Raw genomic sequence first — 24,548 nt, 5'->3', positions numbered from 1 at the left:
TAGTAGTTGATTGAAGATCACTTTCAAGCGAGGAATCGAAAAATATAAAAAAAAGAGGAAAAATTACAGTTTTAACCCAAAATTTTAAAAGTTCCTGCCACCTTTGAGAAACGACATTAAACACTATGACTCACTGAATCTAAAGGTTTACAGAACAATCCACAAATTTTAAATCGAACTGAAAGTGAATTTGGGAACTTTGACAAACGAAAAAGTTACTTTCAGCCACAAGTTCTTGACCGCAAGCAAATGCATACTTGATCTGATATTCAAGACACAAAGTTGTAGTTGAATTTATCGGCAAAAATAAGGTAAATATGCACAATGTACTGTTCATTTTGAATCTGCTTTAAAAGTTGTTTTGCTAATTTCACATTCAACGTGCACAACTTGCGTTTTTCTATTCTTGAGAACAAAATTCCTACTTTTTTTTGTATCTCGTTCATTTATGATTTTTGAAATATAAATGAGTCAATAATATGAATCAAAATTTATAATAATTTAATGAGTTAAGTTAGGAACACGAGGTTAGTCAATATTTCGAGACACCTAATATACCACCAATCCTAGCGCGAAATAATGACCACCCTTAGGGTAAGTACTTCATTGACGAGTCTCTATACTGAATGAACAACGAACCTAAAAAGATTACTTCAAGATAGAACTACCCACTCCTGCATTTTCCCTTAATTTGTTCCCACGCGGGTCAAATTAAAATTTCATATTCTTTCATTCCTTTTCACAATTATACCGACATCGGTCAAAATAAAATGTGAAACTTTTTATTTATTTTTTTGCCCTTGTGACAACAAAACGTCCGTTCTCAAGCCGCTCTCCTCACGCAATCAACAGCTACTCACCTCCTATGGCCTCTCCTCCTCAAACCTCATCTCCAACCCCTCCTGGTGGTGCCGGTCCGGTCAAAATTATCGCCCTCTTAGGCGTGGGTTCTCGACCAACCTGCACACAGACAAAAACACCGGCATCACTTTTGTGAACACGTTAAGCAAACCACGTGAGTGACATGACGTAGAGTCGACGAATGAACAATAATTTCGCACTACAGTTATGACAATTTCTGTCTGAGTATAAGTGATGTTTTTTGGTGATGTTTCTGTCTGTATGCGAGGCGCAGGAAGAGTTTGGAGAGAAAGTTTTTATTTATATATATTAACGACATGGTTACTATATATACTGGGTGTTTTTGGGTAGAACAATGATTGTGGAGACCTAGAATCAAACACAACGTATTATTAGGCTAAATACAGTCTCTAACAGACATGCTAACACTAAAGCACATTGTTCTACTCAAAAAACCGGTTGGTGTGGCTGTTACAGTGTGTCCTGGATTCATGTGTTTTGTGAGGAAATTTCATGGCAATAGATTCGTCCCAGAACATGGAAATTGCGAGTCCCGAAGCCATCACTGGCAACCTCACGATTTTAATTAGTTTGTTAAATTAATCCACATAAATCGAAATGAAATTCGAGAGCTGTTCCGGGCCTGGAATTAAGCCAGGTTATTACAGCGCCAGTGCATAATCGCAGAGGGTTCAGCCCTTAATTCCTACGTAGTCCTATTTATCAAGGCGGTCTGTGCAGTCATTTGTAATCGTCGTTGTTTTAATAAAAGGTTTAATTAAAACATTTCAACGCTGCGAAACAAAAACGTTGATGCGATTCACGCACGAGATATTCGTTAAAACGCGGAAATATGAACAATTTCTCGTTTGCGCATAATGCAGCCTTTCAAACTGCAGTCATTTCCACCATAAGCTGTTTTTAATTGTTTTTCTTTTATATGGACTAGAAGTTCACCAAGTTCCGTACTAGGGTAATAATGGCGAAACCAGGCAATGTGGAAATCTGCCTTAGTTACACGGAATGGGAGGTAATTTGTCGTAACGTTACACAATGGGAAAAAAGTTTCCTATGAGGATAAAAGAAATGGGAAAGGGTACGTGTGGGGCGAAGGGCCGATTTATGTTTTATATTGCCACTTTCTATTCAACGTCGTTGGATTCACGGAATGGAAGGAAAAATGAGTATTAGAAGTTATGTGTCAACTTTCAACGCGTAGGAAATACTCGTGCGACAGCGTGCGGATCAACGTTACACGACGAATAACAATCATCTCACAGTGACATGTTCGAAGTTACATAATGGGACATAAGTTGAAGTTTCCTCGCAGACTACAGACATATAAGCAGTCGGCCGATAATTTAATTGGTTGCTTACAAAGATATACAGAGTACGGGTGTGCTCACATTCGCCGATCTTAAATCGGCCGATAAACGCACGCACATGATAATGCAGCCCGATCCGATCAAACTGTCGGCCGACTGTTGATAGTTTGTAGTCTAGGCGGTCCGTGAGTCAAATGGGTCTTCACCGCAAAGCACACAGCTTTGGCCATATCTTGTATTGTTATATCGATTTGTACGTAAATAATTCATAAACCGTCATTATTGGAATGTCACCATTAGCCAGAAAATACGATGCCCCGCAAAGTTAGTTACCCTTGTCAATAAACCACGAGTCAATAAACATTGCCCATTATCCCCCATTCTGATGACATTTAAACTGGAATGTATGCACATTTCAAATGGCATAACAAACTCCCATTATTAACACATACTGTTATTGCTTGCGTACGCAGAATTTCATGTAAAAACTCGCAATGCAAATGCGGATAGTTTCCACTTTACATCTAATACAATAAAATTCGTCTGCATAAAGAGTTCTATCCAGGACATGTGCGGCAACACTGCATGTAGATCCATTCCTTAGGTATTGCTCGTGTAATATTAAAATGCCGTTAGCGGCTTGATCCTATAAAAGCCGCTCGGAGACTCGGGAGTAATCTCTTTGGAACGTTTTTCATTGCCTGCATGGGACCTTCTTACGTGTATGTTTTTAGGAACAAATGTCAAGGCTCAGTGTCTCTGGCAACGGCACTGCTCTGCAAGGTGAACACGTGTCTGGTAGGTACGTCACTTCGTTGCAAGTATGTTTTTGAAGGGGAGTTAAATGTTGAAAGTGAAATGAGGACATCAAAAAATACTTAAAAAAGATCGAGACCAATTATATCCGTTTTAGAAGTTCCTTGAACAGCATTTGCAAGGCACCTCTACTTATGAGAATCCTATTTTTAAAACTATTAAAAAAAAACTAACTTTCAAAGCGCAGAGTAATAAATCGATTAAGATGTAATCCTTCATTTTTAGAAAGTTTTTCGACCGACTCGTCGAACTACCATGATTTCCGAGGTCTACTTATAAAAGAAGGTATTTGTGGGTAAATCTTCCAGCCTTCAAATTCCACAAAATTCAGGAGCGTAATTAATTTCTCATGGTTTTTAGGAATTTTGAAAAAGTGACATATTGACACTTAGCCCTGATTTTTACGAATCTCCTCCATATCCTCGTGGCACGATCCTGACTCATCTAATTAACTAAATCACAAAATCAAGAGTTATATACAGGGTGTCCTGAAAATCAATGTCAAAAATGGTATCACGAGATTATTTGGGTCAAAACATTAAGATTTAGGTCAAAAGTTATTTGAAGAAAGTTTCTCGTTTAGATGCTATTGGCGGTCAAAGTTCTTGAAAAAAAACGTACTTTTTGCTATATCTCGAGAATGCTTCAATGGATTTTAATGAATCCCATTGTGCATTTATTCATTAGTACAGAGATTATTTTCATGTAACATTCATGTCTTTTCGCAATGTGAAAGTAGTAAATTCTTAGCCATCTTCGTACAAAAATTATCAGAACTTTTTGTTAGGCAGCTGCATCGTATAGGTTTTTTTTCTGATGATACATTAGCCCTTTCTCCAACTTTTCTATCTCTTGGAAATTTCTCGTACGGTTAACATTTCACGTTGAAAAAAATTATTTTCTTTTCTCATGCAGAACACCAACTTGCCATTCCTTCGATAATTATCGACACTTGTCGATGTGAACGCTGACGTCACTTATGGAAAATGTCATAAAAATTAATCAAAATTTTTTGACGTTTCTTTTAAGTATAATAATGGCCTTTTCTAATGAAGAAATGACTGATATGGTTAAAATTATGGGTTTTTGCGAAGATAATTTAACATCTAGTGTTTCAGTTTATGCGGCGCGCTTTCCAAATTGTCGGAAACCCGATCGCCGAACATTTGCGCGAGTGGCAAGGTTAATGTAAGATAAGTAATTAGTAAAAATTAATTTTAAGACCTTTTGAATTTGTAAAAGTCTATGCGAGTCCCGTAAACACTGAAAATGAATTACGTCATCGGATTATTTACGAATTTACCACCTTGAAGAATAATCCAGAGGTATTAAGAAGGGTCCAATTTAATTTCCGACGAAGAGTCCAATTATGCATTCAAGGAAATGGGGATCACATTGAACATCTGCTATGATTTTGTTAATTATTGAATTTTTCATATTTATCGTTTTTTATAGTTCATTTAAATTGTTTTTTTATGAGTTCAGTCTCTTGATTAATTTTTATGACATTTTCCATAAGTGACGTCAGCGTTCACATCGACAAGTGTCGATAATTATCGAAGGAATGGCAAGTTGGTGTTCTGCCTATAGAACATACATTTATTATAAATTACATCTATTATAAATATTTTGTTTCTGTTTTATGTTGTAGTTGATATGTGATTTAGAACTTTGAATTAAATAACACCAAATGGCGCAAAGAACAATTATTTAGCGTATTCTGTAAAAACGCGAAGACTTAGCTATGAACACCCTAATACCATTCGATAGGTAATTAAAAATTACATATCCTGGTAAGTTAAAAAATATAGCGTTGTATTTAAATTAATCAAGTTATAGCCACTTAAAATTCTTATTTGATTAGTTTTAATTTTTGCACATCCTGTATAAAATGGCAAGTTTATCATGATTGGAATATAAAATATGATCTATTGTTACACTACACTGTAAATTGCACTTGCATAACTTAAATACTTCTTAAGTGTTTAAAACATGAAAATTAGGTCAAATTTTGATAAAATTCAAATTATTTAAAAAACCTTAAGTTTTAGGTATGATAAACCTTATTAAAACAGACACTTATTTTTTATTTTGATCGGAGAATCCAAAAATGCAATAATATACAGAGGGTTCCATTTAAAAAAACACAACTTTGATACTTTTAAGGCTTTTGGGACACCCTGTATAATATGAAAATAATTTTAAAAAGTAACCATAATAGATCCTCATATAGCCCAAAAGTGAAACTTTTTAAAAGCCTCGTATTTTAGCCATAATATTTCGCGCCGTATAGCGTGAATAACCCTGTATATATCAGTTTTTTATTGCGCTTTCAGAAATACTTCAGAAACTTTTAGGAAAAGCTACGCTATTAACTTTTTCTGGAATTGAAAAGCTGAAAGTAGATTCGGACAGAAAATGTTGTTTACTTCTTGAAAATTCCTGGAAATCCTGAGAAACTAGCCACGTTACTGGCTTTCTATAATTTTAAAGCTCGACCATTTGATTACAAAAACAAATTCTCGTAATTATCACTAAATTACTCAAATTAGTTTAAACAAAGTAACATAAAGCAAGTCACAAGGTACATTACTGACTTTTGTGATATTTGGAAATTTAAGCTTGTCTGCAAAAGTCTTTGATTATCTTTGAATCTTGAGTAAATAGAATCAGTACATTAAGGGAGCTTTTATAATTTTTTAATTTTGAGGCATTCTTATATTGACAAATGGGCACATCCTTAAAAACTTCAATTTTTAGGCAATCACATAAATAAACCACCAACCTTCGGTCTTCAAAATGGGTATTCTATTGTAGCAATTTCGAATGCCTCAAAATGAAGGTTCTTCAAAATAAATTCCCAGGGTTATTGGATGTCAAAAAAAGGTATACGTAATCATTAAATTCTTGTAACACTCTTATCTTTCTAATATTTATATAACGACTTTTAAGCATTCCTCCTTCCCATTCAAAGTTCTCAGTACAGCTTCGCGTCTTGACATAACACATTTCAAAAGGGGTAATGCTTCTCGTCGGGTGGCGTTTCACTCAAAGGCGTCAAACTTTGCGCCCTTGCGTGACTGGATGCATTAAACTTTCTTGGGTATATTCCAGCTTATTGGGATAACTTTTCAGCGGCCTCTTTGAGCACGAAATTGCCCTAAATAATGAGGAACTTCAAAAATGAAATAACGACGCAAAACTTGATACAAAAATAAACATTTTGCAACATTCTAATCTGGATTCCTCAGAGAGGTACTTTATAGCACTTTTAAAATGTATGTTGAATAGCAAAAGAGCAACACGTGCTATAATGCCACCATTGTTAACTTTTCATTTCGAGCACTATTGAGTTATCCGCATTGTCAGGGAAATAGATGCAAAATAAAAAAAGAGGATGTAATCGTGTGCCTGGCCATCTTCAAAAGCATATTCATGCACATATTAAAATTTAATTTTTCAATCCGAGAGTGGATTTCTCTATTCTGCCGTAAAACGAGACACAAGACGCGAGTGCGAAAAGCAATTTTTCTGTCGAGGAATTCAATTTGTCCCATTCAATATTGAACATTTTGGGAATAAAGTCGGAATTTCTCGGTAATCGCTATATTTGGAAGTTTAAGGGATAAGATTGAGAAGCATACTTTGCAGGTACCTTTGATTATTACATGAGGAAATTAACCCACAAAAATAAGCAACAGCTCTCTAAAAATGTATCGGAAAATATCAAAACTCCGAGCCTACATCAGTCTGAATAGTAAAGCAGCAAGGCATAGCAGCTCGGAAAATTGCAAAACAACGTCAGTTCCAATGGATTGGTAAATGGGATTTCAGGATTTCCGCATACGGATTTAATGTGATCATCGTAAACAACTTAGGGTTATGAACGTTATCGATAATACGGAGGTTTCCGCCATTGAAAAAAATAATCATCGGGCTAGTGAACGATCAATCTAAGCCGAAAGGTAAAGAAACCCTTAAGAGACCTCGCACATAACCCTCGTTCATCATTTTTCGGCAAATTTGTCGGATCATCCGTTCCCGTGTAATGAGAAAACGAAAATTTTTGTAAGAATGTATTTTAATATTTATTGTATTTTTCCGCATCGTGATGTCTTGATTTATGGCCGGCAATTTTTTTCTTGACTTCGTATTTGTGATCTTTAAACACGAGGTCATTAAATATCGATTGATACAGTTTAGATTCGTCTATCTGATACATGACGTTTCAATCACGGCGGATCCATCAAACTGGAAAATTGGCTATCGGAAACAATTCTGCTAAATAGAGGTATTTTCCGTACCACCGGATTCTGGTCGCTTTTCCATCAGCCGGGCTTTTCGATATATGGAAATTTGCCTCACGCAGAGAAAAAGGCTGACGATCCCTATTAATAAGCCACCTGGAATGTAAGGCTGTAAAAACCCAGTGAACATTGCGAATGGGTAGTTTAATGTGAATGTTGAACCAATTAACGACGTTTAATTTGCTTACGCAGATTTAGGGATTCTAATTTTGAGCCCAGGCACGAAAACACGAACGTTAATAGGAATTATTATTATTATTTGGGATTGAAATGATGCCAAATGAAAATCCCGTACATCCTGCAATTAGAAAACAACATGGGAAAATATGTCCGAGACACTTCAAATATGCCAGAGGTTATAATTTGTCCTGCATAGTCGTTAAAATGCTTTCAGTTTAGAGTTTTAATCGCCTTCGATAGGAAAAATAATTTATGGAAACCAAGGTTGGGCACTTTAGGATATGGTCATTTACACAACGTGGGAACTGGCACGTTAAAAGAAGTTTGTAGTGATTTTTGATATTGGGTCCCCTATGGTATCTGTAATAATAAAATTTTAAATCACCTCAAAGTCGATTTTTGAAAATAAACGGCTAAAAATACCTCCGAGCTTTAAAAAAATGCCGTCAAAGCTCGTTCATCTTGGGCCGGATCAGCTAGTCATGTAATGGCTACCTTTGTGATTTTTTTTTATTTCTCGAAATTCAACGTACGAGAAAATAGAACAAAACGTACAGAAACTACAGAAAAATTGGTAATTCGAGATTCAATATAAAATCATATTGGTAAAGATCGAAAAACTACACCTTAAAAATTTCAAAATGTGTTTCAATATCTAGGGAACAAACGGATCAATTTTTTTGAACAATAACTCAAATAAATCACTTGAATCAAGTCTATAAGCCAAGACATATATGTACAGTAATAAATATACATGTCACTCACTTAGAACATCTGTTGCGTTTGCTTAACAAAAAATTATTAAATCAACGAATCCAGATTTCCAGGCTTATCCACATGGCGTACACCCCTCAAAGCAGCATATCATTATTAAACGAATTCACTTGTACACGACCATATGACGCGCTTATCTGAATCTGACACCCGGCCGTCATGTAAGTGGCCTCTTAACAAGCAGCCGGGGTAATTGATTTTGATAGTCGGTCAATTACGGGCTCCCCATAATTGAATCCCTCCTTATAATTACAAATCACGTTCTGGATAATGTGGAGATTAAGCCATTATTGATTGAAATTACTATAGGCGAATTGGGAGAAGTTTGAATTGGAAACTCAATGTATGGTCTTTCGTGGAATAATTTACTCTGCAAGATTGAAAATGAAATGGTGAAATGGAATGTAATCAAATGATCAAGCATAGATATCAGTTGAGAAAAACTCGAAAGTATCTGGTACTGGTAGCTACAGTATCTCTATAAGTGTAGGCATTAAAAAATGTTTCTTTATTAATTTTTTCGCCGAGAGAATGTAACCTTAAATATATTATATGTATAATATCTTTGTTTTTTCCAAGACTTCAATTTATCTCTAACTCTCTTTGAAGCTGCGATTTCTATGTGATCTCTGAACATTAATTAGCATTTATATTATCAGAACTAAAATATCTCCAAATTTAAAAGATGTTGGCCTGGTTGAGATTTCAAGTCATTATCCTAAACCAATGGTTATAATCTTGGGTACAAACACCCTTCACCCCATCACCTTAACTCCATCTATATTAGGAAACAATGCCCCTCCTTAATTTAACACATAACCTGAACCAAAACACCCTTGATGCATTTATTCGTTTGGCAACTTTCCAGTCCATCGGAAATCATTATAGACGACCACTTCAAGGCTTTACCATACGTCAGGTGGCGTATTTTAGCCCCAACAATGGCATCATCGAATCCTGGACAAAAGGGGTCCGCACCCTCTTCCATAGACCACAACGCCATTGTTAAATATTCCCCGGGACCGCATACGATGTCACATCCTGTGGAAACACTGTGGTTTTGCATCTATTAACCGGATAATTAGGTATTTGGGATTGGTTGAGGGGGTGCATTAAGGGGGTGTTTGTGAGATGACAAAATTTGATTTTTTCAGCTTTTTCGGATACGTGTTTTCTAGAAACAATCAGTAGTTCCAGTACCATAATGCACTAAAAAGGATAAAATTGATTAATTATCTTTTATCGCCCAAGTAAGTTACTGCAGTGTTATCTATTATATTATCATTACTTGCCCATAGAGTTAACAGAATTCTAAAATTCAATCTACACAGTCGTCACAATTTTCGAGTTGGACTACAATGTAGTCTTTACATGGAAGGTAGAGAGGGCCAATAAGAAAACTTCTGCCATATCTCTTAGTTACCTCGGAACTAGAATGTATTTGTACGGACCCGAATTGATAAATGTTATAGATTTGATATTCCGCATCATATATCAGCTAATTTTAAAAAATACTTTGCTAGAGCAATTGGTATTCTAAATTCGTATGCTTATTGTCAAATTGTCAACTGCTCTAGATCTTTGAAAGTGCACCTCAATAATAGCTTTCTTCTAAGTATATAAGTTTTACATCGTCACTTTTTATCAACTTCTTAAGCTCAAAAATTGCGTAGCATGGAAAAACACTTTGGCGAATGCAGATCCTTTCTGCATCATAGTTATCCACTAATTTTTCCAGTTTTACGGGAAAAAATCTCTAAGAAACATGGGTCGATTTTGACCAATTTGATGAAAAGATCTCTTTAGTATTTGAATCATCAATAATTATTGTTTATAAACGGTAATCATAGGATTGCTTATCGATATCTATATCGAAACTTAACCTCATACATTTATTTAACACTTGAACTATATAAACGACGAGTACGTACTTTCAAAGACGGGCCGTTCTTATTTCGTAATAATTGCTGCAACGGGAATTGGAAACGCATAATCTTAAATGTTACAGTACACAGCCAATTTTTGACTCTTAGTGCTTCTCATTTTCCGCATAAAAACGATGGTATTAGGACCTCTTTGGATTCTAAAGAATCCCAGACACGTACCGAGCATCCCCCGAAATTGCAATTCTTACAACCTCCGTGATGTTTCGCGATTTTTCGACACAAAGCAGGTGGTATTATGCATAAAATAAAAGCGCATATAGCCCTAAATTTTCAGTCACGTCGAGATAGGTGGGTGAGGCAGAGCCCCACATGCCTCCGGCATGTCGCGATAAAAATTCCAAGTTCGTACGTTTTAGTTTGAGCGACAAGGATGTATAAATTTCGAATTTGAGAAGTGTATGTTATTCTTAGGGTCTGACATTTCTCGGAATGCCGCCATTTGATGATCAATTGTAATATACAGTGCACGCAACAGTCATGTCCTAAAATAACGGGTACACGGCCAGCTGCTTTACTAATGTTAATGTCACTTATTACTGTATCACACCCAAAAATCTTATTGGACACGTTTCAAATCAGTACAATTGTTATTGGTGCAATTCACAAGTGTAGGATAATGCTAAAACCCGCCTCTAATAGAATTGATTCAATTTGTAGATCATATAAAATTCGGGTTTTCTGGGAGGTATTAGGCAAATTAGTGCAATCTGTTAATACCGTAGACAAATCAAGTTGTCCGATAATGTAATTTCGCTCGAAAATTTAAGGTTATTTGATCCATGGTCATTGTGAAGTATTTAATCCAATCTCAAAGTGAATTACGGCCATTAGCGTTCGGAACTCTACAAGCGATTTTCATTTGATTCGATTTTGCACCTAAACACACAGCCCAGCAAATTCACCCTTAATTACCCGGCAATTGTGATGGAATAATACTGCAAATTGTTACCGACTAATGCATACATGTAAAAGGGAAATAGTAAACTCAAAAATTAGAATAAGCGAACTTCAGATTTGACCTGAAGGTTGCTACTTTTAGGAAGTTAAATCCGGGTATTCGGAAACTGATGGAAAATGGATTTATGGGGCCGGATTTACGGGTGGAATCCTTTAAACGGCTTAAATCTAAAAGACTTTAAAAAATAGACATTAAGGTATAAGTGGAAGTATCTAAGGCTTTTCGAATTCTAAGAAACGTGCATAGAAAATGCCAAAAAAATAGATCTATCGTTTCATGTTGGGAACATTTGAAAAAGGTCTAGAAAATTCTTCGATATGATGAAATTTTGATCGTGATAACCTCGTGCGTTTTTGAAAAGTTGACTTAACCTAAAATTCTGGAACCACAATTTCAATATTAAAAATCTCTGTTAATGTCAGCTGTATTCTTTTTGATATGAAGATAAAAATTCTGATCATAATTTTATCATTACAACATAAAAAATGGTTAAAAAGCGGGCCTCACCTGTTAATATTCACGGCCAGTACCATAATGATAGTCATTCTGATTCTCGTAACAAAAATAAACTTTACAGGTGCGTTATTTATATCATGTATTTGCCACTTAACATGGAGGAATTTTGTAATTCATAGAAGTAAAGGTCCCATTACTTCGAACTAAATTATTTTTAGTAACACACTAAGATAGCAGATTTTCATAAATCCAACAGATCTCCATACAAACTGAAGAAATACGATTTCGCACGCTTCGTGAAACACCTCATCTTAACTATAACTTGGCAATCAATAACAGGCTTGAATAATCACTTTGAGGAGTATTTTTAAGTAGATGCTATCTACAAGATTAAAGGGCCATTAACCAGCATATATTGATAGCATTGTCACATACAAAATGTTGATCAGCCAAAAAGTTTGTGATATATAATAGTGTTGGAAAAGTGTTGATTTAGAATCATGAAAACAACCTGAAATTACTTACCTAACGATACTGTGTAGTCCCAACTTTCCGAGTCGTTTTTGTGAACGTTCAGTTTTTCAGGCTGAAAATAAAAAGACAATAATATAGCGTTTTACTACATGGGCGATGATTATAAGTTAATACAGCCCCAGTGTTTACTATTTTCTTAGTTATTTACATTCGGCATACATATTTCCACCAATTAAAATAATACAACCACCTAAATTGAATTAGCAACAGGAAGGAGCTTTATGGGGTTTCGTTTCGCAACAAATGAACTGACATAGTGAATTAAATGATTTAAAATTTATTAAAAGTTACGGAAGCTTTCCAATCCTGAGGAGAATGCAGAAACCATCAGCAACTTGAGTCGTTTCTGTTTACCGATGGGTTCGATTTCCTGTTGACGCAAATCTCGAAACTAGATTGTGTGCAGTACTTTACTTGGGTCAAGTGAGAATTTAAGAGTTTCAGGTTTAATTAAAAACGAGAACTCTGTAATAATCTTCACCTCCACTTAACTGCGCAGCAATCACCAATTTAGCCTTCAAGTAATTATTAATGACCGTATTTAAAGACTATAAATTATATTTGCCTGTTAAGCCACTGAACCAATAGTGGTGAATGTTCTTGGTTCGTTTTCCCCGCTCTTGTCATAAATTATCTCAGAAATTATGTATTAATCGCAGGTCTTTTGAGTGTATTGCGTTACATATCTCAGAGACCCGTAGGGTTGCGTGTTTGGCCCCCTTCCCTACCAGAAGCATTAAATTGATAATTTGCATTGCTAAGCTGGATTTGATGTTGTATAATATCGTCATCTTTCACGGATAATGAGCCCCATTTGGTTGTGATTTATGAAAAATACCTTAAAAGTCAAGGAGTTGAAGTATAGCAAAGGGTTGAACTAACAAGAGAGTCAGTGAAATTTATTGCTCATTAATTAGTTTTCAAACTAATAGGTTAAAGTGCTGTTTTATTAAAGTGTGCTGTTATTGAAGATTTCCTAGAAAAATTATGGAAATTGGCAAGGTATTATAAATTGCGCTTTAGATGCCTTTAGAAATTCACTATAAAATGTTAAAAATGATATTTCATAGTTACTCTCATTACCCCTGTGTTACTCACTGTCTATTTAGAGGAGTAATTTAGAAACGGTTTATATCTTTCCATTGCCATTAATTCCAAGAGCGGAGCTGTCAAATTAGACAGAAGGTCCATAAAAATAAAAAATTAATAAAAAAATAAATGCAGATTTGGAAAGTGGAAAAATGTAGTACTCCGAGATGAACTTTTTCCAGATCCGAAAATTTGATATCTTGGAAACTTTATATTATTATTTGGAGCCATGTTCGGTTTTTTTATAGTCAGCGGATGATTTCAATTTCTTCGTGAACAATAAATCCGCCTTATCGCTATTACAGCTCGCGAATTCTTATGCTTTGAGGCTGGATGTTGCGGATAATTAGAGTGGAGCTGATGTATTTTTGGGAGGAAAAGTGCATCGAGAAGAGAATACCTTCCTCCAAAGGTTTTAGATTAGATTAAACTAACTATCTAGGGTGAGTGAGTTAATATTAGCAGGATTTATTATCCGCAAAGTATAATTATTTTTCGCCCCAGTAACAACGGTGCAAGAAGCGGCAAAAGTTATGTGAAGCGTTGTTGAACCACAGGCGAAGCGTAAAATTTGACACATGTTTTGAGTGGTGTTGCCACTTTCGGATACAGTCAGTTAAATTTTCTTGGTCGATGTAAAACTTTATGAAAGTTTCTGATTTGTTTATATTCATTTAGGCTATTTCATTGGAATTGGTTTTAAAACCTTTGGCAGAGGATATTTTTACACGTATTTGCAGATTATTCCAACAATTTCTCGATTTTTCCCGATACCGCAACGTAATTTAGAAGCATAACTATTCGGAAATCTCGATATTTTTCCCTCAAAATACAAATTCAATAATATTTTCTTTTAATCTACGCGCGAGTGAAACGCATACGATTTACCGAGCGGCATTGAGCGGGGTCGCCATCACGGTAACAAAAACCAGACAATGGCCGCTTATAACCATCAACAGGAGGCCAATAGGTATATTCCCTTTCTTCACTCACTTTTCCTCATCAAAATTCGCTTAAACGCGTGCATCAAATGGAAGTCCAAAACGACTTGAAAATAATCGAACCCATCGATCCGATTGAGTTGATAATATCTTCTCCCATGTTAGAACAAATTCTTTGGCCAGCGTTGTTATCCTCGTTTGTATACAACCGTTATGGTCAATTTCTTAAGTTTGAAATAAACAAGTTAAGTACTAAGCAAACATGCTCCAAGTAACGCGTCTTTCATGATGAGGACATTATTCAGCCCATGGATTATCTTCTCGATGAGACTTGAAAATTCTAAACAGCAAGACGGCCTAAGATGGGATGTACAGTGGCCAGTAAAAGTCTAGGCACATCAAAGACTTGCCAATGTTTGCAAAAAAATATCAGTTTTGAAAAACGAAAACATCCAAATCTCTGTGTTAAATTATTCATTTGTCGCCTACATAAAATATTATTGATATTAATTTGCTGTGTAATCAGTCGAACATTAGAAATAAAAAAAGTGAATTTACACGTTTTCTTGGTTGCATAAATCCAGGCATACCTGTTTAAATTTAAATGATTAAGGGATCTATCAGGTCCAATTTGCTAAAGTAGGTTTTGATTAAAAACAACTGATAAACAATGATACGTCAGATCGCAATTGTCTCAGTTTTATTTCTTGTAAAAAATGAGTGGCAAAGAGTTATCGTTAGTTCAGAGAAATCTGATTATTGAATTACATAAGGAGACTAAATCTTACGGTAAAATTGGGAAAATAATAGGCAGAAGTCGGAATACAGTCAGAACTATTATGTTGAGATATGGAACGCAAAAAAGAATTGAAAATCAAATCCGCCCCGGACGTCCGAGAAAATTAATAATTAAAGAAGAGAGAAAAATCAAACATCTAGCTGAAGAAAATCCATGAATTAGAGCCTCTAAAATTACCGCAGAGATAGACAAACTTTTTCAAAAAAAAGTTCACGCTGATACTGTACGAAGATCGCTTCATAGGTCTGGATTAAAATCTTGCACCGTCAGGAAAAAGCCTTTTGTTAGTAAAGTGAATAGAGAAAAAAGGGTAACGTTTGCAGAACAATTCCTGAATCGTGATATGGAGTTCTGGAATAAGGTAATATTTACTGACGAAAGTAAATATAACATATTTGGATCAGACGAATTAAAAAAAGTGCAGAGAAAACCACGAGAAGCATTTAACACGAAGAATACTATCAAAATTATTAAGCATGGAGGTGAAAGCATCATGATGTGGGGATGTATGGCAGCGTCGGGTGTTGGAAATTTGGTCACAATTGATGGAAGTATGGATATACATGTTTATGTAAATATCTTAAAAGAACATCTTCAAGAGAGTGCGCAAAAACTTGGGTGAACTGGAGACTATTACTTCCAACAAGGCAATGACCTAAAACACACGTCTTACATTGTTCGCGAATGGCTGCTGTATAATATTCCCCACAGACTTGAACCCCCCCCCTCTCAGAGTCCTGATATCAACCCTATTGAACATCTGTGGAGAGCATTAGAAAGAATAATTCGATGCCATGAAATAACGACCAAAGAAAAATTAAAATGAGTTGTAGTGCAAGAGTGGCAGAAGATAGGGAACGATATTACCCAAAAGTTAGTACAATCTATGTCAAATCGTCTTAAAACAGTGATTGTGTGTGACAGTGACCCCACTAAATATTGATTAAGACGCAATACTGTTATTCTATTCCATTGGTTTTTCTTTTTTTTATTCCCTAAACTGTGCCTAGGTTTTCGCGTTTCAAAAATGTGTTATTTTTTTCAAGTAATTTGTAATAATTTAAGAAATGCGTTTTTTTTTCAATTGATTATTCATATTAAACGATCATAATACTGTACTTTCAAAATACATATATAATTTCTTGATTCGATTGATATATAATAATGCTATATTTCAACTTGAATGAAGAACATTCACTGTATGTCTAAACCTTTGCTGGCCACTGTAGGTACGGTAAATACTAGTCGGAAAAATGTCGATATCGCGACCAGAGATGACAAATACCGCCCAGATGTGCGATACTATTAAGTAAACAAATACTTCAAAAAACTTTAATTGTAAATAAAGTGACAATTATTATATTATAAGTTCCGACTCTTCCGAGGAGTGTTTTTGAATCTCTGGTGATAGTATACAGAGAACCTCTATTTCCTTGAGTTACGTAAAAATCTAATTCAAGAGGATAAACAACATTTCCACACTATTAACGAAAAGTTCGTTATTGCCCCATCGACATTACAAAAAATTGAAACATAACACAATTAGCTGGGGATAAAGTTGAATTTCCTGCTAAAAACATAAACAAGCATTAAACTGATTGGATCATAAAAGCCGTTCCGGAAATTGGGTTTTAAAAGAAAAATGGAAAAAATAAACCTCTGGAAAAAAATCACCGGTGTCAGTCGACTGACCCAATATTTATTTTCCTTCAATCTATTTTTTTAGGGTTAATTGAGCGCAATCATTTACCCTCGGGTTTAATTTCAAAGTTCAGTCGCCCAAATTAGAATTATAAATTAAGCCGAAAGCCAGGTGTGTGCTTTCAATTACTGTAATCAGATCAAGGATTTCTTTCAAGATCGTATACATTGTTTAATAACATATTTTAGCTATAATCGACATTGTTGTAGAAAAAAATAAATTATCAAATAGAGATCTACTTAATCAGGTAAAAAACGTACCTATGTATTAAGCAAGGGCCGCATTATAAGATCAAGCAAACAATGGCCGACGCTCGATTAATTAATGCACCGAATGTCCATTCATTGGACACTTTTGCTTACGATGCAATTAGGCCAATTAGGCGCAGGATATCGAAGAAGCTTTAATTAAAATTTAAATTGGTCGTTCGCGTGCTGTACAGGTATGCCATCCTAAAATTATACTCATTTTACAGTTTTGTTAGCTAAGTGTGAAACGAGAGCTCATATTTACAGTGGTGTTAAAATAGTCCAAAAAACATTTATTTATATACGAATCCGATTTATCAGAAAAACTTGTAAACCCACAGGACAAGCCCGTAAAACCTTAAATTAAAGTAGGTGTTTGTGTTCCGTTTCTATGAAAATCGTGAAACATCCATTGAAATTGTATTGCGTCAAAGATGAATAATTTGTTGGCTCTTCTTCAGAATGTTGCGGCTTCGAGGGAGCAGAAAATTGTCGAAATATTCTCAAGCACTTTTTTGGTTTAAAATATTATAAAAAGAAAAAAACGGATTAATAAGGTTAATAAGTGTTAGGAAGACCTTTCGTTTCAAAGTCATGGAATAAATTATTATAAATAGGGCTGTAACCAACATGCACATGCATAACTGCGCATTTCTGAAGTTTCTTAAGTGGAGCAGGCAGGATTTTCCAGAAAGTTCCTACAGTGAGGTTTTTGCTTTAGAATTTAAGTTTTAATTGCATCTGGCAACTAACTGATGACTATACGGATGTGAAATCATAAATCGGGAAATATTTAAATATAAACCTTTAGTAGCGCGTTACACTTACACTACTATTTAAAAACAAATTTTATAAAAATCTGGTAACTTATGGGTCAAATTTTTTGGCAAAACAACCTCATCTTTTAAACTATTGAATTTATGAATTTTCATTCTCTATGCTAATGTCACACGTGCGCCGTTACACTAGAACTATATTTCATTGTGTGAAATTGCGTTGTATTGAGCCTGACCCGTATTCTCCCAAATAAATGGACACTTCCAGGAAAAAAGATCAATACCCGATAGGTCTGGATGTGTAAAAGCGCGGGTCTAAAAATATCGTCGCAGGAAGATTATAAATGAAAAAATTCAGACGGTTCGGAGGGCCTATGTGGGTCGGCATAAATAAATCTCAGGGATAACTACTACTGCTATTACACTGCGACGTGTTTTATTTATAGATAACAGATAAAATAAAAAGCATTTATAATTATGTATATCGTAATGACGTGTAATATTAATGTGATAAATCAACAAAAAAACACTTCAAAAAAACCTTTAAATGAAGATTTGAGACGTGTAATTGAGGGAAAAAACTTTAGGAATTCAACAGCTTATTGAAGTATTTGATAAAAATCAGTAAAGCGATGAGAGAAGTAATATGTGAGGGAAAAAGAAGTCTTAAAGCCGAGTTTAATTAAATTCACGTTTTTTTTTAATATCAACATACAACGAAATAATCGGCAGCCGGCCTATACGGGCAATAGCAAAATATCGTCAGCTACGTTACAGGACACAAACTCCGCAGAGCATTTCAGAGAAAAATTTGTGTTAATGATAACGAAAGCCACTTTTTTGCCGGCAGAAGGTTAGACCACTCCAACTTTGGCAGCAACGCACCCCCTCTCTTTCTCTCTCTCTAAGGAAATTCCATTTTTCCACATTTATAAAGCAAATGATCCGACAAAACACCTACTACTTATTTCGAAGGCCCAGATTTGCGTGTCGGATGCACTGAAAGGAAATGAAAAAATTAATACTTTAACGTTTAACAGCATTATTTCAGGCGAAACTCGCCAGGAATGCCGACTTCTGAGGAAATAAAAGAAAATACATAAAAAGACGCGCTGCATGAGATTGCTGTCTGAAAGTTTTATGCCACGACCCCATGAAGGGTCGGACGATCGGTCTGGAACACGCCATACCGTGTGCCATTTAGACTTCAATCACCTATCACAAAGTAGGTTTTGAGGTGTGTTTTCGCCTACGTAATAATTATTGGACTATACGCACAAATTTTATCTCAAATCCCGAATCTATGTCGTACACAATTTCCCAGGAAACTGTCTAGCTAAGTTGCTAAAGTTTACTGCCGGCTTCCCCTTTGGGTAGTGAAATCTTGTCAGAGATTGGAAGTGTGCTGGGAAATATTCATAACCTCGTACCCCAAATTCGCAACGAACTTCAAGTCTGTTTTAATAAACTATTGTTGTCCTTACGTTCAGTCTGCACACCTCTATTATTTACAAGTAGAACTAGACATTGGCAACTAGAACAAGTTGAGAACCTTCCATGCACATAACGTTTCACACTAATTACTCCTCATCAGACATCTCAAGCAATTTACTGTCATTATCATACGACCTGCTGGCGGTAATTTCTCCGGTAATAATCAAGTCACAACTACAATTTTCAGACAGGAAACAAACCGGTCTTTCGTTTCGGAGATATGCGACAAGACCCGTTCTCGAAGCAAATATTTCATTTTTAATGGGATATTTTTGTCAAACTCCCATTCCAAGCTCGAAAGTGGCTAAAACGAAAAGACTCTAATTGACAAAACCTGGTTAATAACAGTTCCTTTCGCCAGTAATAGAAGTTTCCCTTGAAATTGTCTTCTTTTCATGAAATAGGACTGTGAAGGCGGCTGCAATTATGTGTTCGGAAGGAGAAAAATAGAGCTTTGCCGCCTTTTGAATGCCCGTTTAACGAGAAAGAGGTTTATAGAGTAATCTCGGCTATATGAGCATTTGCAGAAATGGGCGAATTGAGTACACATTACAGTGTTTGATCAAATGTAAAACTTTGCTTTAGGAGGTGTGTATCGTGGCATTATTAGCACAAGCATTGATGGAAAATTATACAGTAGTCATAGGTAAATAACTGTTATGAGACAAATAAGCCTACATAGGGTGCCAATTTACATGGGCGGAGTTACGTCTATTTCTACCGATAAGGCTAAAACCTCTCACCATGGGCATTTAAAATTAATCAAAATTTGCCGGAAGCAAACAAACAATAATATAAAATTATTTAATGTAATCTAATATTATCATTCTACAGGTCTTATAGGAAACTCGGCAACGTTTGCTTAAAGGTTTTGTTAAAAGCGACATGTCACTAGACTTTTTTTTACGTTAGGAAAGATCTGAAACAAACTATTACTGCGTAATTAACATTTTTTCGAAGATTAATCTGAAAAAAATAGTTATGGGCAAAAAGAATATTTAAATAAAACTAATAAAATAAGGCCAAAACACCCTAAATTAAGTACAATATTCAATGATGAAACATTACCATTATTATGAAATTTGCTTTAAACACCCTCCAACATACTAATGGTTTTATTGTAAATTTGGTAACGTGCACTAAGAATTGAAACTAAACTCATTCTCACTTGAAAAAAATGTGAATTGGAACAAAGCGTAATAGCGACCAACCAACAACAATGGACAGAATTTTGACAGGATTCCTCGTGGTCCTCAATATTTATTTATATTTCGCAACATCCTAAACAATAGTTCAAATTCGAAATAGTTTTGAAACAAGATTAATGCGCAATTGTCACTTCCAATGGCAGTTATTTGGCATTTCTACTGGTTAAGAAACGGCCTAAACTACTGAAACAAAGCTAAATTCTAAGAAAATGTAAATTTTTAATAAAACGTGAATTTTAAAAAAGATTCAAAACAAGTGACGTAAAGCGGCGATGTCGTTTTTATAATGTGGCTTCTGTTATTTTTCCTAATAAAAAAACTTTATAATACAGGGATGGAATATAATGAAGATTAAGTCGGCTATATTAGTGAAAAACTGCAGATAACGGAGATGGCAAGTAATAAAATTTTAATTCGAAAATATAGTAAAATAGATTCACCGGTCGTTCTGTCAACTCGCTCATTAAACTGCAAATGAAAATGTCTTACACTTGACACTACTCTATCCTCACGTCAAAACTATTTCGAAGCAAAGATTAACTCGGAGTTTCTATTTTTACATTCAGTTTTATCCGACGGACTGATTTAAAACTGTAGAAAAATAAAACCAAAGATCTTTGCTTCATTCCCACAGCAAACAATGGAGGAAATCCGCGAAGTCTTCAGAAATGTCTAAAACTTCTGGGTGCAAATTTGTAAACTACAATGAAGATTCACTAACATAGACGATTTAATGCGACATTAAAGGCGACTCTCACTGGTCGGTCTATTTTGCTACATCATAAAATTAGTGGTTATTTTATTGTCGTAATAAAATTTTGACAAACATACACTAAACTTTAGTTAGTGCCTGTAATATCAAATAATTCTTCCCGCTCTGACAGGTTTGGAATTGACTTGGAAACCATGATTTTGCAGAAACAACTAAAAACTTATTCAATATTAGTTTAGGAAGAACTGACCCAATATTGATTAGGAAAAGACCCTCTAGATATGTTTATTTGAGTTTTGTGCAGATTAGATATATCCACAAACACACCGCGGATGCAGCTTAATCGATGTTGATTTAAGAAAGGTACACAAACTATATCCGCCTTCAGCACAAAAGTTGTGTTAGAGCTAGCAGAATAGGTTTAAAAATTTTTCTCAGAATAAAATATGTAACTTATCGTCTTTCTTTTATTGGAGTTGTCACATTTTCGGTGGTTCGTTCACATGCTGATTCAGTAGATAAAAAGGTGAATATCTTTATTATGATCGCAGAAGGAGTCGTACCTGTTCACCTAATCCAGTCACGCTTCTCTGCAGGTAATTTTATTTGTATAACATTTGACCTCCGGTCTTGTTATTGCGGATTGTCCTCACGAACATTCTTCTAAATAAAATTATGACAACAATATTAGCGGCTTTGAGAGTTTAAACCAATTTAGACAATTAATTAGTATCTTTGTGTAATAGACAGCGATAAGGTTTACTGCTGGGGCCCCAATACATTACACATTTAATTTAAATTAGGCCTAATACTGAATGGTATTATCAATATATCTACATACGTAACTCTGAAATTTACCACACAAAAGCAAGCTATTTTCGGCCAAGTGTCCGTAAATAATTCGTGTTTAATGAATAGTCGAAGCTTTTCTGGTTATTGTCGGTATAAAGATAGTCGTTAATTAATCAATTTTTGATTTTTATTTTTATTTTTAGAATTTAACAACGTTCTTCTTTTCGTATGTGGGTAGTTGCTTTGACCTGAAAAGCAGATTTATATAAGGGTGATAACGATTTATATGTACATAATAAGAAGCATTTTTATTGAGGCACTTCTACTTCTGTTAATATCATAACTTTTTACTAATATCTTCCAACTTTCTTCTGCACATTTGGTCATGAATTGCCGCTACGCCACTAATGACGGCTCGAGAATATTAATTGCTATTTATCATGCTAATTAATGCAAATTGAGGTTAGTCTCGGAATTATTAATCGCCCGAGATATAAAATCTGTTTGGGTGCTAATCCTAGTTATCGTCAGGTTGAATAAAGTTAGTAGAAATGTTGTGAATGTGAAACTCAAACAAACCGACAATAGATCAATTTGTACTGCACCACACGCCCCTCAAGGTCGGGTAGCTTATAATCAGAATAATGTTGCAAGTGTGTTTTTTTTTTTATTTTAATTATCAGATAGATTCATACAGCTCCGATTGTACTGATAAATATGGGTAACTTTCAGGTGAAATTCGACAAATTTCAGTAGATGCAAATTATACGTGCAGGTTATAATAAATAAAAATCACATAGATTCTTTGTCAAGGATTTAAGAACTTGTAACTCCATATCCAACGTTCTCAAGCTTCGATTTTGGTAAACAGATAGATGTAACTATTAGCAAAACTCCCACCAAAGTTTCAGTAGAACCTGAAGAGCAACATATCATAAATTAACTGGAATTTTACAATGGAATTTTCATCAAAACATACTAGAAATTAGGAGTACTTTATAATACCCTATAATTTGATCCGTTTTTAAATAAAAAAGAGTAATAAATTGTAAGAGTAGCTTTCAGCATTTGGTTTGAATTAATGGTTTTCCATAGGCCTTCAACATTTTTTACATTGCATTCATTTTTTTTTAGATTATCTTATGATTCTTCACTTGATTTAAGTGTTCATGGGACCCTCTTCGATTATGAACCTAAAAATAGTATTATTGAATCACTTCTTTCTTTGTAATTGAACAATGTTGTATCCTTCATTGTTAGTGATGGCAAAAACTCAGTTTCTTCTACTTTCCCCATGAGTCAAAATCGTGTTAACAAAAGTAGTAATCTACCTTCCTCAACGTCTGCTTCGAGCTCGTAATATATCGACTTCAAAATTGAATTTACCAAAAAAAATATATATCGGAAGGAAGGCACATGGCCCGGTAACAGAACGCGCGATTACGATCTCAATTTTTAAAAATGGTTCGAACGAGAAAGCGGTTATACGAAATAGTATTGTTGCTGGCAAGGATGACGATACGTTTTCGTGTCTGCCAGGCCTCGGAGGAGACATTAAGGGCCTTTTTTCAGCGTTTGTGTTAGAAGATTTACGCGAAAAATGAATGATTATTATAAATTGACTTTGGCTGCAAGAAAGCTGATGTAAACGCTAATGTGTTTATACGTCCTGCTGTCTTGGGTGCCAACCAGGATTTACTCTCTTAACCCAATGACTTATACTTATGACTATTCAAGGTCAACAGCATCAAGGAAACCAGTCATTGCACATGAGTTTTGCCAAAAATTTTCAATAGAGACCTGCAGCACAAACCCCAAAAAATACTGGTTTTTCTGATGGTTGAAGGTATTATTATTGTCTAGGGTGGACAAATTTCGATGTTCACCTAAGAAATTTCGGTAACTATAGATCGTCGTTGGAAACGAACTTATCATCTTCGATATTGTAAGCTTTCGGTTTTCACACATAGACAGATTTCCTTTCAATCTCAAAAGTGGATCTATTAGATTGCCTTCTTTCTTGATACTGGTTGAAATATATTTCGGACACAGTGCCGGAGTCGCTATTACTTTGAATAAAACATTTCAACATATGTTTCTTCGACAATTTTTCAATTGAACAGGTAATCAAAAAAACGCGTTACGGATAGGTAAACCACTACACTTATTGTAAAAAGTAGTTTTTAAAAAAAGTAACTTCGGTCTATACTAGTCCCAATATGTCATAGTTCATTTTGAATTTCCAGGTATGCCTAAATCAACTACCATTTTTTTTTTAAATACAATTTATTGTTATAACTGAAAAACTGATCAAATTATAAAAACTAAATGATGAAAGTTAATGGAAAATACCTAAAATCAAACCTTCGCTTCTGCCTTAAAAAGAAAAAATAATGGAAACATTTTAATCACCTCACTGAGCTTGTCACCAAAAAAGACATTAAGACCATTCATTTTTCTGGATGTCCTATAGTTACCGGGATTTCCTATATCTACGTTGAAATTTGTCCACACCGTACTTTAAGAATCTGCAATTTGTTTTTCAAGTACTGATTCTTTATTCAAGTTTAGACATGCTGTCAGTCTCTAATATATTATTTAGTAATTTACTTTTATTTAAGGTTGAGATT

At 34.9% G+C, this 24,548-nt stretch overlaps 1 protein-coding gene across 1 annotated transcript in view; it reads right to left on the bottom strand.

Moving 5' to 3' along the window:
* The window catches only part of sm (smooth), a 65,913-nt gene that overhangs the window by 25,651 nt on the left and 15,714 nt on the right, over window positions 1-24,548 (bottom strand). Inside the window, exon 5 of the mRNA XM_066398304.1 lies at window positions 12,149-12,209. Within this exon, the coding sequence (XP_066254401.1) occupies window positions 12,149-12,209 (61 nt within the window). The remainder of the gene's footprint in view (window positions 1-12,148; window positions 12,210-24,548) is intronic.

Source organism: Euwallacea similis, chromosome 17 (assembly GCF_039881205.1).
Source record: "Euwallacea similis isolate ESF13 chromosome 17, ESF131.1, whole genome shotgun sequence".
Taxonomy (NCBI): domain Eukaryota; kingdom Metazoa; phylum Arthropoda; class Insecta; order Coleoptera; family Curculionidae; genus Euwallacea; species Euwallacea similis.
Note: the sequence above shows the minus strand (reverse complement) of the source record. Positions and strands in the feature narration are given on the sequence as shown.